General features: G+C 51.4%; 1 protein-coding gene across 1 annotated transcript in view; it reads right to left on the reverse strand.

Moving 5' to 3' along the window:
• Positions 1 to 1,607: 1,607 nt before the first annotated feature.
• ANGPT4 (angiopoietin 4) overlaps positions 1,608 to 16,582 on the reverse strand; it is a 43,500-nt gene continuing 28,525 nt past the window's right edge. Inside the window, exons 2-9 of the mRNA XM_038370412.1 lie at positions 14,485 to 14,640; positions 13,491 to 13,612; positions 11,102 to 11,334; positions 8,751 to 8,866; positions 8,259 to 8,360; positions 7,252 to 7,418; positions 4,409 to 4,539; positions 1,608 to 2,105 (exon numbers count right to left, since the gene is read on the reverse strand). Coding sequence (XP_038226340.1) covers positions 1,945 to 2,105; positions 4,409 to 4,539; positions 7,252 to 7,418; positions 8,259 to 8,360; positions 8,751 to 8,866; positions 11,102 to 11,334; positions 13,491 to 13,612; positions 14,485 to 14,640 — 1,188 coding nt within the window. The 3' untranslated portion in view covers positions 1,608 to 1,944. The remainder of the gene's footprint in view (positions 2,106 to 4,408; positions 4,540 to 7,251; positions 7,419 to 8,258; positions 8,361 to 8,750; positions 8,867 to 11,101; positions 11,335 to 13,490; positions 13,613 to 14,484; positions 14,641 to 16,582) is intronic.

The raw sequence follows: 16,582 nt of genomic DNA on the forward strand, positions 1-16,582 counted from the left end.
CTGGTTTCGACAATGCTCCTGTCGTCTAATAAACCTTCTGTTTCACTGGCTGGCTGAGAGTCATGTCTGACTGCAAAGTTGGGGTGCAGGACTCTCTGGCTTCCCCAGGACCCCGCCTGGGTGAACTCGCTGTGGGAAGCGCACGGAGGGGCAGAGGATGCTGAATGCTCCGAGGTCAGACCCAGGAAGGGGGGAGCCGGGTGAGCTGTGTGTCCTGCAGACAGGCTGCTCCCAGAGAGGAGACTTCCCCAGAGTCCTGCCTGGCTTCGTAGGGAGCAGTTCCAGAGCATCGCCCGGGGACTCCGTGACACCACGTCTCCCCAGCCAGGCCCATTCTCTGCCCCCCCATGCCCCCCATACCTTCTGCACATGCAAGTTAGGGAGCTGGTGCACTGGGGGCTTCAGATGTCAGAAACTCCCAGCACTAACCCTTAGCCACCCCAGGCTTAGCCTCCACTCGCTCTCAGGCAGTAGCCCAGCACACAAAGGAGTGGGGTTTGTGTGTGCACGCGCGTGTGTTGAATGTGGAGGCTGGTCTTTCTAGACCGTGCCCTCTCATCGTACATTACTGAGCTCATAAGCCAACGTTCATTCCATCCACGTGGGAGTCCTCCTCCGTGCACCATATTCCCTGCGCAGGGCTTGGCTCATGCTCTTCTTGCGCAGATGGGCTTTGCATTTGAGTTGGGAGCTGGCTTGGCAGGTCCCCTTAGGGGAAAAACACAAGAGCGAGCCCAAAGGCAAGTCCATCTTGCCTCTCCGGCTGGCCTGATCCATATCATAGAGTATTAGGATTGGAAGAGACCTCAGGAGGTCATCTAGTCCACCCCCTGCTCAAAGCTCAAGGACCAACCCCAACTAAATCATCCCAGCCAGGGCTTTGTCAAGCCGGACCTTAAAAACCTCTAAGGATGGAGATTCCACCACCTCCCTAGAGAATCCATTCCAGTGCTTCACCACCCTCTTAGTGAAATAGTGTTTCCTGATATCCAGAAAAAAAGAAAAGGAGTACTTGTGGCACCTTAGAGACTAACATTTATTTGAGCATAAGCTTTCGTGAGCTACAGCTCACTTCATCAGATGTATCAAATATATTTGTTCAAATTTATGCTCAAATAAATTTGTTAGTCTCTAAAGTGCCACAAGTACTCCTTTTCTTTTTTGCGAATACAGACTAACACGGCTTCTACTCTGAAACCTAATATCCAGATGCTCACAGTGCTGTCTCACCAGCCTGCTTTCTCTTCATCAGCCAGCTTCTGCAGACAGAAGTGCTGCTTTGAGCAGGGGGTTGGACTAGATGACCTTCTGGGGTCCCTTCCAACCCTGATATTCTATGATTCTAAGTGTGCCTTCAGGAGCCAGGTGGTCATGTGGCAGTTCAGAAGCAGGGGAAAACAAGGAAGGAAAAGAGTGGAGTGTTTCCTAGAAACATGCTAAAACCAATTAAAACCAGACCCCACCGCAAAAACTCTGCATGCACCACACTATTCCTAGCTGCCGCTCGGAAGGTCTTTCTCAGCCACTGGCCCTGGGTGCATCAGGCTCCCTTTGTGGTCTGGATGATTTCCCTGAAAATGATACAACATAGAAAAGAATCACACTGGTCCGAAACAGAAGCCCAATACTCGTAATTCACACCAATGGGACGGTTTAGTTTTTAGATATTTTTTTCTGATTTTTTTCTTTCTTCTCCTCCTTCTTGGAGGCCCAAGAGTCCAAGCCCAGAGTCATCTCTCCGCTTAGCTCCAGGTCTTCCTCCTTTCCCTTGCGCTGGAGCCCCAGGCATTGGGTTACAAGACCCTGCTCCTGCTAGGATGTGTCCCTGTTCCTTTGCCATCAGTTGCTGGTCTAATGGTCCTACCAGTTCCATGATGGATTGTTGTCTGCCAGTTCGGAGGCCTGGAGCCTGGCTTGCCCTCTGCCCCACCCCGCTCTGGGGCGCTAGAAGTCTGAAGGTCTTATCATCATGCGTGTGCCTTTTAGAGAGTAGCTGGGACCCTGGAAATAATGCCATCTGATCCCATTGAGCTTCCGGACATTGTGCTTGGCAGGATAATAGATGCCATTCAGGTTTGACAGACCACAGGCGTCAAACCACCAACCTGAGTGGGGGACATAGAGGAGAAAGTTTAGAGAACTTGCCAGATCGAGTTTGGACTTCAGACAGAGTGTGAAACTTCTGGGCTCTGAGTTCAGTTTAGTTCTAGCCAAAGGCTTGTTCTTGGGAGCGTGCCTGGCCGTCATTTCCCCGGTAGGCCTAGACACGAGGCATGAATAGTGTAAAACAAAAGGCACAGGCTTCCGCCTGGTGAGAATACACAACCATGGGGACTTTTCCAATTAAATTCGTCAAAAAGAACCAGGTGATTTTAGGAAAAAAATGTTTCTTGACATTGGAAAGAGAGTTTTTCAAAAACCAAACCATAAGAAAGTGGAAAAAAAGAAACCCAGCCCTGAGTTCTCCTGCCTGCACTAAAGCCAGCTTTGCCATTCCTCGAACCGGGTGACTAGCAACTTGACCCTGCTCCCGCTGGCTTCAGTGGAGCAGGGTGAAGCCCTGTGTGAATTACAGCTGTGCTGAGAGGCTGCAGCTGAGATCACAACACCCTGGACTTAGGTGCTGTACACACGCAGGGACAGAAGCAATGCAAATGCGAGAACCCCAGGTATCAGGAGCTACTATACAAATAGAAAGTCTTAGCACTGAAAGGACAGGGTTGTCCCTGACAGTATCCTACCACTAGCAAAGTGTGAATAACCTTGCCCTGTGGATGCCAACCCTTGGGGGATCCCGGACCATGTTCCAGCAGTTCAAGGGTGTAGTAATCAGTACATTTTTCCTGGCCCGGGAAGATTATGCCTCATGGCTGTGATTATGCGTGTTCTTGCATCATAAGAGGAATGACCTTCAGAGAACCGCCTGGCACCAGGACATTATGATCCTGGTGGGATTATTCTTGCTTTGAAATTGTTCAGACATGGGCTCTTATTGTGCTATCGCTGTGCCAGGGCAAGTCTGGTTGGAGCAGGAGGTCCAGGTTCTGGCCCATCTCCATCGTCAACAGAGAATTCAGTGCCCGCCCGAGAGACGAATAGGAGACAAAGGGCCAGATCCTCCGCTGTTGTAAGTCTAATGCAGCCAATGGGGCTCTGCTGATTTACACCAGCTCAGGATCTGGGCTATGGAGAACATTCTGAAATGTGTGGATTTTCCGCGCTCCACCTGGTGAGGATCCCAAGCTCCACCATTGGACAGGCACGTACATATCCATCCAAACCAATTCCTTGGGCTCATTTTAAGAGCCCCAGCTCTGCTCATGGCCTTAGTAATAACCCCAGACAAACTAACCTGGATCCGGGTACTCGAACCCCTGGCTGAAACGATCCGAGATAATCCCCTGATCCGGGATCCCCTCCCCATCCCGGCACAGATGGCTGCCTTGAGTCCAGCACTCATTTGCTTGAAGAGTTGCCAATTTGCCAGAAGCATCGAGCCTCTCTCTCTCTCTCGCTATTCCTAGTCCCACTGTTGCAGTAAGGCCTGGGCATATGTCTGATAGATTTGCTGGCCCAAGGCCACAGGGATTTGCCACTGCAACGTGGGGGAGATCTGGTTGTTTGGGGGGGGGACCTGATGGGACAGAAGGATGCTCTTCCTCTCTCCCTGTCTTGGCATGCCCTCCTTGCTCGTCACCCTTCTGTCCTGGTCTCTCCCTGTTCTGATCTTTCCCCCCTTATTTCTCTCCCCTCGCCATTTCTGCTCCTGAAAGCCATCTTGGGACAGGGCTGCCCTGGCACCTGGGGTGGATGGCAGCATTTTGGAGGTTAGTTGGGTGACAGGGAGCTTGTGGGTGTCCCTCTCCAAATGCGGTGACTTGGCAGCCCTGTATAAAGCCAGGTGGGGAATGCTAACAACTACAGCCTTTGACTGCCTGCAGAAAGCACAAGCCCAAAGCTAGGGGTCCCCTGCTGGGAGGGGAGAGAGATTGGCACGAGGCAGACACTAGTCACGTCTCTTAAGCCACCTCTGGAAGGTTCTCAGATACTATGGAGATGGGCCCAGCATAAGAACCTGACTAGGACAGAGTGTGACAACAATCTGACCCTTGGGTGCAGCAGGCGATCAGACTCTTGGGCTCTGTGCATGTCTAAGAAAATTGGGTGAAGAGTGACAAGGGAGAGCTCTCGTTCAGACGTCCGTCTGTCTGTCTGTCTCCCTCCCTTCCTCATCACTATGGTGTATTTCTGAGAACACTAAACAATGACATTCAATAAGAATGGAGCATTCCCAAGAACTCAACCTCAGTTGCTCCATACTCTGCCCCCATCTGTCCACCACAGCAAACAGGGCACGTGGGGAAGGCTGGTCCTAGGCCCCCCTGCACCAAGGGCCCGCTGCACCCACCTCCCGAGAGCATCTGGGCGCACTTGCAGAGGCAGTTGTCGTTATCCGAGTCGCGGGTGCTGAAGTTGGTTCCCTGGAGGACCATCCCACTCTGCTGCCCAGCGGTGCCACTGTAGCCCTTCAGGGAGATCCTGGAGGACCAAAGCAGAGAGAGGGCGAGACAGGAGGCAGAAATGGGAGAGGAGGAGGAAGAGGAGAAAATGAGGCAGAGCACGAGAATTACTTTTCAAACTCTTGTCAACGTTTCCTGGGGTTTATTTAAGAAAACGTTCCCCTGTGTCCTTGCAAATAAAAACGAGCAGAGGCAGATAAGGGAGCAATCCCATCCCAGAGTTTATCAGCAGTGCCGAGCGATCCAAATGTTCTAAATCCCCACAGGCTCCAACCGGCCGCCAGATCGGGTGGTGCTGCCAGAGCTCATGAGCTAAGCTGGCTGGAAGGCCAGGGTGCTGTCTGCAGCAGAGCTGACGACTTGGTACCCAGTACTCACCTTAGCGGGCATTATGCCTCTGGAGGGGCTGGCACAGAGAGGGCCTCCCCACTTGTGGTCCTTCTGTCCTATACAGAGTCCCATGAGTTCTTCAGGGCTCAGTCCCGCAAGGTATTACGTGCTCTGGCCCCAGTCCAGCCAAACACTGAAGCGCAGGAGCGGCTCCAAGGGGACCACACGCTTTTTAAAGTGAAGCGTGTATTTTAGTGTCTTGCTGGGGTAGGGCCAGAGAGCAGAGCTCCTGGCAGGACTGAGGCCTGAAGATACTGTGATACTTTTAATGGTGCTTTTAATACTGGTCTCCTGGCCGACTTTCAGCCGAGATTATTGTGCTCTGCCTTGTGACTCCCTGCTCCTGCAGCTTCAGCTGGCTAGTTTTTACCTGTGATGTTCATGAACCGTTGGAGCACTTGACCAAGGGCAGTGGTGGACTCTCTGTCCCTGGCAGTTGGGATGTGTTTCTGCAAGCTCTGCTCTGGGAGCGATTGTGAGGATGGTGCCTGGCCTGTGTTATGCGGGAGGGCAGAGGAGATGATCACAGCGCCCCCTTCTGGCCTTGGAATTTAGGCATAGTCGTCTTCGCTCCCGGTCTGCACCTGCAGCGCAGGGTTTCTGGGGTGGGGTTTGACGGTGGGCAAAGCAATCCCTCTGCATTCTGCATCGCTCAGCTGCCCTGCTCCCGGTCTTTGACCCCTCTGGTGACCGACGTTCTAGCATCGCAAAGCAAAGCTTGCAGTTCTAACGGGCAAGCTCAGGCGATTATCCTCGGCTGCTGATGTTTGCAGAAGTGGAGACAGTGTCCGTCACAAAGGAAGAGAGCTGATGGGCACATACAATCCCCCTAAACTACCCCCCCGCCCCCGTTCTGTGTCTTTAGTCGATTGTGTTTGGAAAGTTTCTGTGCTGTGATCCATGTACCCCGATGGAACCACCCATGGCTAGAGCTGCATAGCCTGGGGCCAACCCATCCCTCATTGCAGCTGGATATTATTGGGACAATTAACAGCTTAGCTACCTGACTAGGAGTATGAGCTGCAGTTACACTAGGTACGGTCAAATTTTGAGGGAGGTTAGGATCCAGTCAGGGCTCAGCTCTGAAGCAGGGATCCCCAGAACCAAACCATAGACCAGGAGGCCCCTCTTCAGCAGGGTCTGGTCTAGCGAGATTTGTGTCTCATCTTCTCACTTACAGAAACTTTACTATTCTGCTGGGGCCATTTTCATAATAGGGGGTTTGGAGAGAGGCAGCCAGGGGCTTGTCTTCAGTTTCCCCTAGACTGGGAGGGAAGAATGAGTCTCCCAGAGTTGGTCACCTCCCCACCAGGACCTTCAAAGGGCACCTGCTCTCTTTCTCACTTTGCTTTTCCCCCAACGCTTCATTGAAAACCCACAAAGCCTCGGCACTGTATTGATTTATAAGCTGAGCTTTAAAGGTTGCCATTGTTTCATGACTTGATAATGGTTCTGGGTACAGCAGCTGGATACGTCAGTTGTATTTCCGAGCAAGTAGTGGAGCTTGATTTCTTGCTTTCGTTAGATTTTTTTGCAGTGAGGCCTCTTATTTTTGCACAATCATTTGTTCTTTTTTCCAAGCGCAGTTACAACAGTTGCGTGCACAAATCTGAACTGCTGCTTATGCAAACAGTAGCTTATTGCTTGATCCTGTGAGAGGCTCAGAGCACTTTGACCTCCATTGAAGCCCATGGGAGTTTTAGGTACTCAACACCTCACATGAGTGCTCAGCACCTTGCAGGATTGAACTCTAAAACCCAGCTGTACAAGTTGTGACCACAATTACACCTGGAAAAGTACATGTGCAACTAAGTGCACAGTCAGCTCAGGCCTCTATGTATGCAAATGTCGCTTTTTGCAAAAAATCAAGAAAAAGAAATCCTTTTTCCTAATGCAATTTTATGCATTTTTTTTCCTTCAAGAAAATTTATTTTGGCTTCCAAGAGGAGAAAAAAGGAAAATGAAGCAACATTTCTGATCACAAAGTTCACACAGAAAAATCACTGCAAAATTGCCACAAATTGACAAAATACTGGGAACGCACAAAATTTCATTCTGCAGGCCGCTTTGATTCAGAGGCTGCTGAGATGAAGAGCTTGGTAAAGAGGGTGAAATACAAAACCCTAGAAACATCACTCCCAATTTATTGGTTCCTTCCCCAGCTGCGCTGTCTAGCCCAGCCTCTTCCACAAATGTTGGGGGCCCACCAGCTGGTGCTATGATTTTGGCTTCAGTAGGATTCACATCGATCCCTGCATGGCATTGGGGGAGTTTCCTTGTCTAAGTGGGGTTTGAAGAAAAACCCAAGGGAGCGTTATACTGGTCAGGGTCTATAGCCCACCTGTAAAGATGCCGCTCGCTGCCCAGCTGGAATGTCTCATAATGGGCGTAGGCTTGGTTTCCTTCCCAGTCCAGGAGCTCCACTCTCAGCGAGTAGGAAGCCTGGCTTGTCAGGAGATGCACAGCTTCGTTCCCCAGCCAGTACTCCCCGGCAGGGTCTCCAAAGCCCTGTGGAAGAGGAGAGCCAACGGTGGGGAGGATTTAGACTGTGTCCCTGGGCTATGCAATGTCCGTTGTGGTCAGCAAAGGGAGGTGGCAAAACTCCATCAGCTTTAGAAATACCAGAGCAAATTCTGCCCTTGGTTACAGTCCTGCATCCCCAGTGAAGTCACAGGGCTGCATGGGGGTAACTGGCCTGTTTATCTACCCCTGCTAATCCAGGATGGAGCTGGGAGAAATGTTTCAAATTTCAACTTTTTGATGAAATTTCTGAATTCGGGGGGAAATGGGAAAACGTTGACATGTTTGCAAAATTCCTCTCTGTCATCCTATCTAGTGGAGTCTTCTCTCTCCTGTTACCCTGGCAGCCAGCTCTTTTCATTCACCTCTGCCCACCAGCTCTTCTCTGTCTGGCCCTGGGACTTCTATCTCCAACACCACCTCCCAACCCCCCGAGGTCTGTGGTCCTTTCCTGCTATAGCTCTGTGGACTCTAGATGGCAGATCCGTGAGACCTGACATGGGTCATGGAGCCTGTCCCCCTGCCATCTGCAGAACTATGCCCTGCAACATCAGTCTCAGCTACTGTCTTGGGTCCTCTCTTTGTGCATGTGCTCAGTGGTGAGGCTGCTTTCTCGGGAGTTTATTGCATTGTCTAATTGGTTACACTGTTAGGTTTTCTTCCCCCTGGGTCTTTTCTTGTCTAAGCGGAAGGGAGCTCTTTAGTTCCACCCAGTGCATGCCTGACGTACAAGTGTCCCATCTCTGCATGACCCACCCTCCGCCCCCAGGGTTGTCAGTGGGTCAGCTATTGAACAAGTCTGGGGGGCGGGCAGGAGTGAGGTCAGACCTGTTTGTATTCTTTCCACTTCCTCTGGAAATTCATGCTGCCATTGGCTCGGCGCTGTATCACCGTCCACCCACCTCTGTCTGTCTCCATATCGCAGAACACCTGCAGAGGACGCAAACAGCCAGTGCTGCGGGGAGGGATCCCGGGGTGGAGCGGCACAGACAGGTTGTACTGTGCAGGGAGGAAGTCAGGTCAACACAGGTCTTGTGGCTACGGCGTGGTGGGAGCCAGCTCCCGTTGACAGGGTGTTTTGCAAGTCAGGACTGAGATACATTGAGCAGACTTTGTGAGGACCAAGAAGTGGCATTGCTCTGGGAGAGTCCCACTGCTGACACACGAGGGCTGGCATGGGAGAGGCCTGAGGTGCATTGGCATGGCAGCAGGTAGGGAAGATTGGCAGACTTGCCTTTGATAGGGCCCATCTTACTCATTCTTGAGCGCTAAACTCCATTCAGTGCAAGGCCTGTGCCCTGTCCTGAGCCTGTCACTAACCTTCCTGGGTTCCGTCATGTTGGCGATGTGGAGGGTGTAAACCCCGCTGGCGTTAAACCCAGCTCTGCGGGTCTGAGCACAGTCCTGGGACACCTGCTCTTCCTTCGTGAGGGAAGCTGGCAAGGCAAACAAAAGCAGCAGTGAGCCGCAAGCATCCGTGATAGATTCTGATCTCCAGGTCTTAGAGTAAGGAACAGAGCGAGGGGGATTCTCTGTCTATTTCATGGCCTGAGCTCAAGCCCAGAGCTAGGGACACCCCAGATGGTTCTTTTATTTGTATGTTAATGATTTGTCATCAATATTCTCTCTTAATCGCCTGTTCAAAGCCTCCCGGGCCCCTCACGGTTACAACCCAAACCTTCTTCGTCACCATACAGCTGCTACAAGAGTAAAAACACCTTTAAAAAGAAGCAAGGGGCAAGATCCGACACAGGGGAAGGGCAGGGGTTAGAATACATACGGAGCCGATGGCTTCATCCCCTATAGCCTTGCGCCCTGTGTAGCCATTTGCACTAAGGGAAAGATGCTTCCAAATCTGACTGGCGACATTTCACAGTACAAGGGGGAATCAGGCCTCAGCCAGGTGCAACTGAAAACCAGCTTCAGGAAGAACAATTCAAAGGTGCTGTCTAAACGCAGGGATGTCGAAGGTCAAGAGAATGAACCTCTGCCCTGCGTCCCATTGCAGCTAAAGTGCTATCTTCTGCTGCCCTACCATGCATCAGTGGGGTCTGGCTGGGAGGCATCAGAGCTACAAGCAGATGCTGCCTTCCTAGCGTCCGTCTCCGTGCTTGCAGCAGGCAGACTCCAAGCTGCGTTCCTCTGCTGTGCCAACTCCCCAGCCAAGACAAGGGCTGGAGTCAGACTCTGTTCACTTTGAGCCTTAGGCAACAGTCCCTCCCGTGGGAGCCAAGATAACATGGAGCTATTTCTCTTGTAATGACTGGAAAATAGAAAGTGTAGTTTGATTGCCTGGCTCCATCTCAGGAAAAGTCAGTGTGCTTCAAAAATAAATAGGATGAAATCTTAACAGTCCTTTCCCTGTAAAACCATCTTATTTACAATGATGGCATTAGCTTCTTGGCTGCGACTCCGTCAAATCACTGAAGCCCATCGGTGCAAGTTTTACTGACTCACTTCAAAGGGAGCAGGAGCTACAAGCGTCTTGGGGTTCGATCCTGCAAGATGCAGAGGGCCCTCAGCTCCTGCCATGGGCAGCAGGTGCTGAGTGTATGCAGGATCTCCCCGGGGTGCTGAGCTTCGTGGAGGAGCAGGCTCTTGGAGACCAGATAAAAGAAGCGTTAAAGCAAGTGTGTTAGAACAAATGTTCATGGCCTTAAAGTGAGCATGCTTACGTGATGCCAGAGTTAGGGAAAGGAGCCCTGGTGTAAGTGAGAATTGGCCCTCTGTAGCTCTGAGCACTGTGGATTTGCTCTGGTTGGGCCCTGCATCTTTGTGGCTCTTTTCTTCTTGGGTTAGATGTTTGTGGGTCTAATTGATTATCTTTCTTTCTTTCGTGGTCTCTTTGTACGTCTGTGTGAGCACAATGTCTGTGTCACCTCGGGGTCACAGATCCCCAGACTAAGCCTTGAGGATTTAACATGGGTGAGAAAGGGATTATACAGAACAACGTGGATTAGTGAAAAAAACTTTTCACCCTTGGAATCTTGGGCACTGGATTGCTCTGTGGCACTTACGGACATATTTAAAGCAAACCCTGATGGTTCAGAGCTGTTTCTTGTCTGTCTGGCCCCTAACTCTGGCAAAGTTGGGATCTAGATTCAGGTTTAAATCTGAGCATCTCAGCTTGCTTGCCCTGCTGTCATGGGATGGGCCAAAACCTTGGTCCCTGACTTTCCCATCAGCCGCTGCTTGGGGTGCATTGTTCTGAGACCAGGCAGAAGGTGGTGCTGGACAGACGGAATGTCGAGCAAGGCAGGAGCAGTGGTAGCAGAGAGAGGACATTTTCCAGTTTTCTAACCCAGCTTCTCTGAACACCTGCTGTCACTAAGCAATGTGAATCGAGAGCTCTATCCGTCATTTCTACTGGCACTCTGGGCACTGCTGTGAGGAAGCTCACACTGCTGCTTCATGAACAGGGCGCTGGTCAGAGGAACATCACAGGGTGGGGGTCCCAGCTAACACAGGACGCTAGTGTGGGGAAGTTTGCACTCTGTTATAGCTCCTACTGACAGGGAATGGGGCCGTTATCAGCAGGGAGTTCCAAGGAGCGTTAGTCGCCCACAGAATCCGGGACGTGCTCTCTTCTCTAGTCAGTGACACCCTGGCTGAAGGCCAGGAGGTCTATGCAGCTCTGGCAAGCCCAGGGCTCTCCTGTGGGATGAGCTCACCTTTGCCCTGCGAGACCAGCTGGACCAGGCTCTGGACTGACTCGAGGAGCTGCAGCTGCTGTCGGTGGAGCAAGCTGGTGTTGCTGTTGGCAGCATGGAGGGACTTCTCCAGGTCCTCGATCGTGTGGCTCTGGTGGCTGACTAGGCGCTGCAGCTTCTCCTTCTCTGTGCGGATCTCTTCCAGCTCTGTCTGGTGCTTGGTCTCCATCTCCAGCACCCGTGTCTCTAGGATACTGCAAAGGGACAGGCCAAGAGAGGACGGGTGAGGTGCTTGCCTGGGGGAATCTTCTCCCCCTGGGAGACCGCACGAGCCACACGACGCCAAGGTTAACAGTCAGACAACTGCTAGAGCCCACTGACGTTCATAGGAGGCTTTTCACTGACTTCAAAGGATTTTGGCTCAAGCTTTCTCAAGAGGTTCTCTGTGTGATTTGCGGGGCCCCCCAGAGGCTATGATGGTGTTTCATGAGCATGACCCGGGGGGGCTGCTTTATCCTGGGAGCTGGAGATAGTTCTTCATCCCACGAAACCATTCCTGATCTCCCACTTAACTCAGTCAAGTGCCTCCCTCTTCCTAGATGCAAATCTTTCCACGTTAAAGCAGCTGAGAGAGAGCACTGAACTAAGCTTGTGCTACTAAAGAGAGCTCCCGAGCTCCATGGGTTGGGTGGACATGGAAATAGCCACTGAACTTTCTCTAGCCCAGGCAAAAACTCCAATGTCGCATTTGTAAAATAGTGCATCCCGGAGTTAGTGCTCTGACTTCCCAGAGCTATGTTGTCCATGCAAATAGAGATTTGCACCCTCAAAATCTGGTAGATGAGTGTCCAGCTAGCTAATAGGCATGGCTAAAGGTCCACTTGCGTGTGCGGTTTTTGCTGGTCATGTCAAAAAATGTGTCTCTAATCCTTGCTCATTAGCTTGTGCAGAGAACGATCACATATCCTATCTCACATCATGTTACCTGACTGACAAAGTGGCTGCAGGAAGTGAGCAGTCTTTAAAATGCCACCAGAGTGAAAGGGCTAATATCTGACAGGTGAGTTGCTGTTGTAGCCCCAGATCACGGTCTGATTCACAGGGCTCCTGCCCAGAAATCTCTGCCTGCTGCTTTGACAATAGAAAGGTACCACCGAGGAGTAGTGGACAGACTAGCTCACGTGTATTAATCCGTCTTGGTGACTCATTTCATTTACGTCAGGGTTCAAACTATTCAGATCAACCTGCCAGAGGCGATGCACAAAGTACAAAACCCTGGCCCGGCAGGTCGTTTTCCGCAGGGTTCAGAATGGAACAGCGGTGCAGCCCAGGGAGCTGGCCAGCATGTGGCTTGTTTAATAATATGTGCAGTGGGTGCATTTTAAAAGTTCATTCTGGTTTTAAAGCTATTCCCCATTCCTGTGATATTTGCTATCCTTAAAGCCGGGAATACGGCTAGAACCCACTCAGGCTGCCTCTGGGAATCCGTAAGAAGCTTCGTCCTTCTGCCTGGCCTCGCCCTGCCCGCTCTGGGATAGCTATTCTACTCAGGGCAGTTTTTCAAAGGCCCAAAGGGCAGTGGGGCCTGACTCCCATTGGAAGTCCCTGGGAAATGGGTGCCTAATGCTCAGTTATCTTGCAAATCTCCCCTCTAGTGTTCTTGTTATTGCCACCAGCCCCTCACTTCTCATCCGTGTTCATTGGTGATTCGGGCTGGGGGGACGATAGACCCACCTATCCCCAGCTCCAGGACAGGGATAAAGTCCTGACAACAGCTGGGCCTTTTTCATATGGAAAGGAGACAACAGTGACCCCCAGCTCCACCAGCTCTGGAGCTCAGTGGTTCTGGCAGGGACTCAGCGGCAGCAGCCGATGAAGATGAGACAGCTCCACCCATGACGGCAAATGCTGAGAGGCCCCCCTTTAGCAGCGGCCCTGGCTCCGAGCCTACTCCCTGAGACTGTCCGGGAGCGAGCCGAGAGAAAACATTCCACAAACCCAAAGCCGAGAGCAGGGAGCAAGGCACATAACATGTGTAACATTGCATTTTCCAGCCCGGGGGGAGCAAAGAAGCGCTGACGTCACACGGGAGTCAGAACGTGGGGGCATGTGGAGCACACAAGGTGCCATGGTGGGGCAGGACCCTGAGCAGGGGAAGAGGGATGCAAACCAACAGGAACTGCATGAGGTACTGGGACACGATAGCCGTCTGGGGCAGGTTCCCATATGGTCCTGAAAATAATTGTACCCTGACAGAGGTCACCATAAAATGTCAGCGTTTACCCCTGAGAGCTGCTGCTGATTAAAAGACCCTCCTTCCTCACCCGTCCTTTTAAACATCTTAAAGAGACAAGAGTCGGTCAAGGGAACCAAAGTGAAACCTCAGTGGCACTGAGGCTGAGAACCATACTTGTTCATGTTCTGCAGCTTGTGAATTTCATTCGTCTGCAGCAGCAGCTGCTTCTCCAGCTTGTTGGTGGACAGGGAATTCTCCAGCATCTGGATCTCGATTCGTGCGGTTTGGTTCAGAACCTTTCCGAGGAGCAGTTGGGAAGAATAATTAGTGGGATCCCTCTTCTATCTCCCAAATGCTCCCTCCCACTTTAACCTCCCCTGATTTTTCAGCAGCGTTACCAGCCGGGGTATGATATTTCACCACTGATGCACTACACCAGCTCCAAGGGAAACCAGTTTAGATAGAGCATCCATTCAAGCCAATAGAATGTCATACCATGCATATTGGCCGCATTGGAGGAGAGCGTGTCCTGGTCTTTCCAACACAGTGGGCCATAGGAGTAATAGGGAGCAGAGGCTGATTGGACGAATTATGTGATCCCTGTTGGTCACGCTAGCCTAAAAACTTTGCACTCAAACCCCATGGTCTCTGCTTCTTTTACATGAACCACATCAGCTCCATGAGTGGGACTGTCAGAGCCTTGTGGCAGACTTTGGGTGTTCCCTTCTCATTAATTTTCATGGGGATTGAGCAGCCAAATCCCTTTAGAAATCTCAGCTCACCCATAAGGCACATGAGCCATGAGTTCTTTGTGACTGATCTGCCCCACTGGCCATCCGAATTCTGCACACTGCAGATGGGAGCCACGCAAAAGTCATGGGAACCACACGTAATGGCTTTCACTTCACCTCCACCCATTATCTAAGCAGCTCAAAGATCTTTACAAATGTGACTGAACTAAGCCTTACAACTCCTTTGGAAGACTGGGGAAGTATCATCCCCCTTTTACAGGTAGGGAAACTGAGGCAAGAGGTGATGTGATCTGCCCAAGGACGATCATGCAGCGAGTCAGTGGGAGAGCTGGATTAGAACCCAGGCCCTGTGTTTCCCTCAGGGCAGCCATGTGTGTATCTGTTATGAGCTGTTTCCCAGAATGCTCCTGCTGTACCTGCGCTTCCACAACTGTCAATTTCCTGCTTTGCTCCGCTGTTTGGTTCAAGAGGTTGGTACCGATCTCCAGCATGGTGGCTGTTTGGTTCTGAGCGACATTCTGCTGGATCCGGACCATCTCGGACTTCACATTCATCTGCACATAGCTCTCCAGCTAGATCAGGGGAGGGAGGGGAAGCAGTCTGTTATTATTACATGGTATCAGAGCTCTCCTTATCCCCAGCCCAGCCTGACACAGACACTCCCTCTCTTCATTCTGTGGCAGCAACGTTTCCCTCCCTCTGGTGAAATCACTCCCAGCCCAGTCTCCGGTGAAACATCTTCGACTCCCTGCCATCCAGCTGGTGTTAAGCCAGCCCTGGTGTTACTTGTCAGAATGGTGGCTTGGGGAGGAGAGAACATGGGGCTGTTGCAAGCGTTTCACCCTGGCATAAACTCACTTTGCCCTTTGATGTTTATCAGGAGGACAGTGTGTCCTGGCCTCAGCCTGGCCTACTGGCATGAGGAGGTCCCCTTGGAGAAATTAATCTCACCAAGATTCTCTGGCTCAGGAATTGTTGGAGACTTGCTGTGTCCTTAAAACCTCTCTCTCCCCCGCTCCCCTCACTAATCTGAGTGATGAAGAAGGGCCCCTTCTGTGCACTAATGAGGGAATGTGCACTTGTGATCACAGATCTATCCCCCTCCTGCCCTTGCTCACACTCTGCAATAGGCGGGTGACACACTGGAAGGCTCTGCTCTTCCATGCCTTTGGAACATTGGTAACGGGGTTCCATGGATGCAGGATCAGACATGCTGAGGGCCTGGGGCCGTCCTTGGCTTCATCTGGCACTGTGGGCACTCGGCACATCTGTAGCTCAGGCCCCCACAAACCAATGTCATGCATGTGAAACTCATGTGGGGCAGACCCTCCTCAGCCCAGCTCCACTGAAATCCACACAGCTGAGTTTATGCTGATTTGCACTAGCTGGGGACCTGGCCCAGTGTAGACAAGCCTATGGAAAACTGGAAGCACACCAGCAATGGCTTTCTCCAGGAGATGTCAGATTCCCTGTGCTCTCCCTTGCCCCATCCTGGCATCACGTGATGCTGGTGCAGAGTCTTGCCACTACTGCAGACTCATGGCACATCATCCCTGCTTCTCGGGGCAGCTGGTGCCAGAGGCTCCCCATCTCGAGTTGGGCAATACGGAAATATGAGTTGAAAACAAAAGTCCACTTATGCAAATGCATCCCCAGGGGTTCTTGGAAAGAGAGCTGGATCTGCGTTCACAAGATCTTTAGACCAAAGCCTGGGTAGCCACCTGCGGTGATTCTGGGTTCTCCGAAGCAGTTCATTTTTGGCCCCCATGTAAATGATAGACTTGCTTGGCCAGGCTGAGAGATAGCTAAGCTTGCAGAGCTGCTCTGGGAAACAGGAACCCTAGCACTGCAAAGGCCAGAAGACAGACAAAGGTCACCAAATGGACGATGTTTTAACTCTCATGATTTGGGGGCGGGGGACTGACTCATGATATTTGAACATTTGGGGTCGGCAATATGGAGCTACCACTTCATCAACTCTACCGAGGAAGGGCCACTGTCTCTTGAGGGCTGGGCAGGGATTTCAGCCCTCAAAGCTCTCACGCTGCTCCATCAGCAGTCTCCACACCTGGATTTTTCAACACCATGAATTTATGGCCTTACCCTACACGTCTTGTTGGTTTCATTATTTTATCTTTTCAATACAGTCCCTGGGAGAAGGGTTTATTTCCAGGTTGTCTAACGATATCTCAGTGATTCCCCTTCCTCTCCCTCCATCAAGTTTTTAAAAACAATTCAGCCTGTGTGTGTGTGAGAGAGAGAAAAGAGAGAGATCCAATTTGAAAGCACTGCTTCCTGCTGCACGGGAATGGGTCTGACTCACAGCAGGACTGCACCGATCACTTGAGAATAGCGTGGACTGGCCTCCTGGCATGCCTCTGCGTGTGTGTGTTAAACCAAATGTCTGCAGGTAGAGAGTGTTCCTGAAGAGAGCTGGGAGAACAGGGGGTCGCACAACATTAAAATAAAAGGCAGCTTCCCTGGGCACAGATGAGCAGAAGCTCTGGAATTTCA

This window comes from Dermochelys coriacea, chromosome 13 (genome assembly GCF_009764565.3).
Source record: "Dermochelys coriacea isolate rDerCor1 chromosome 13, rDerCor1.pri.v4, whole genome shotgun sequence".
NCBI lineage: Eukaryota > Metazoa > Chordata > Testudines > Dermochelyidae > Dermochelys > Dermochelys coriacea.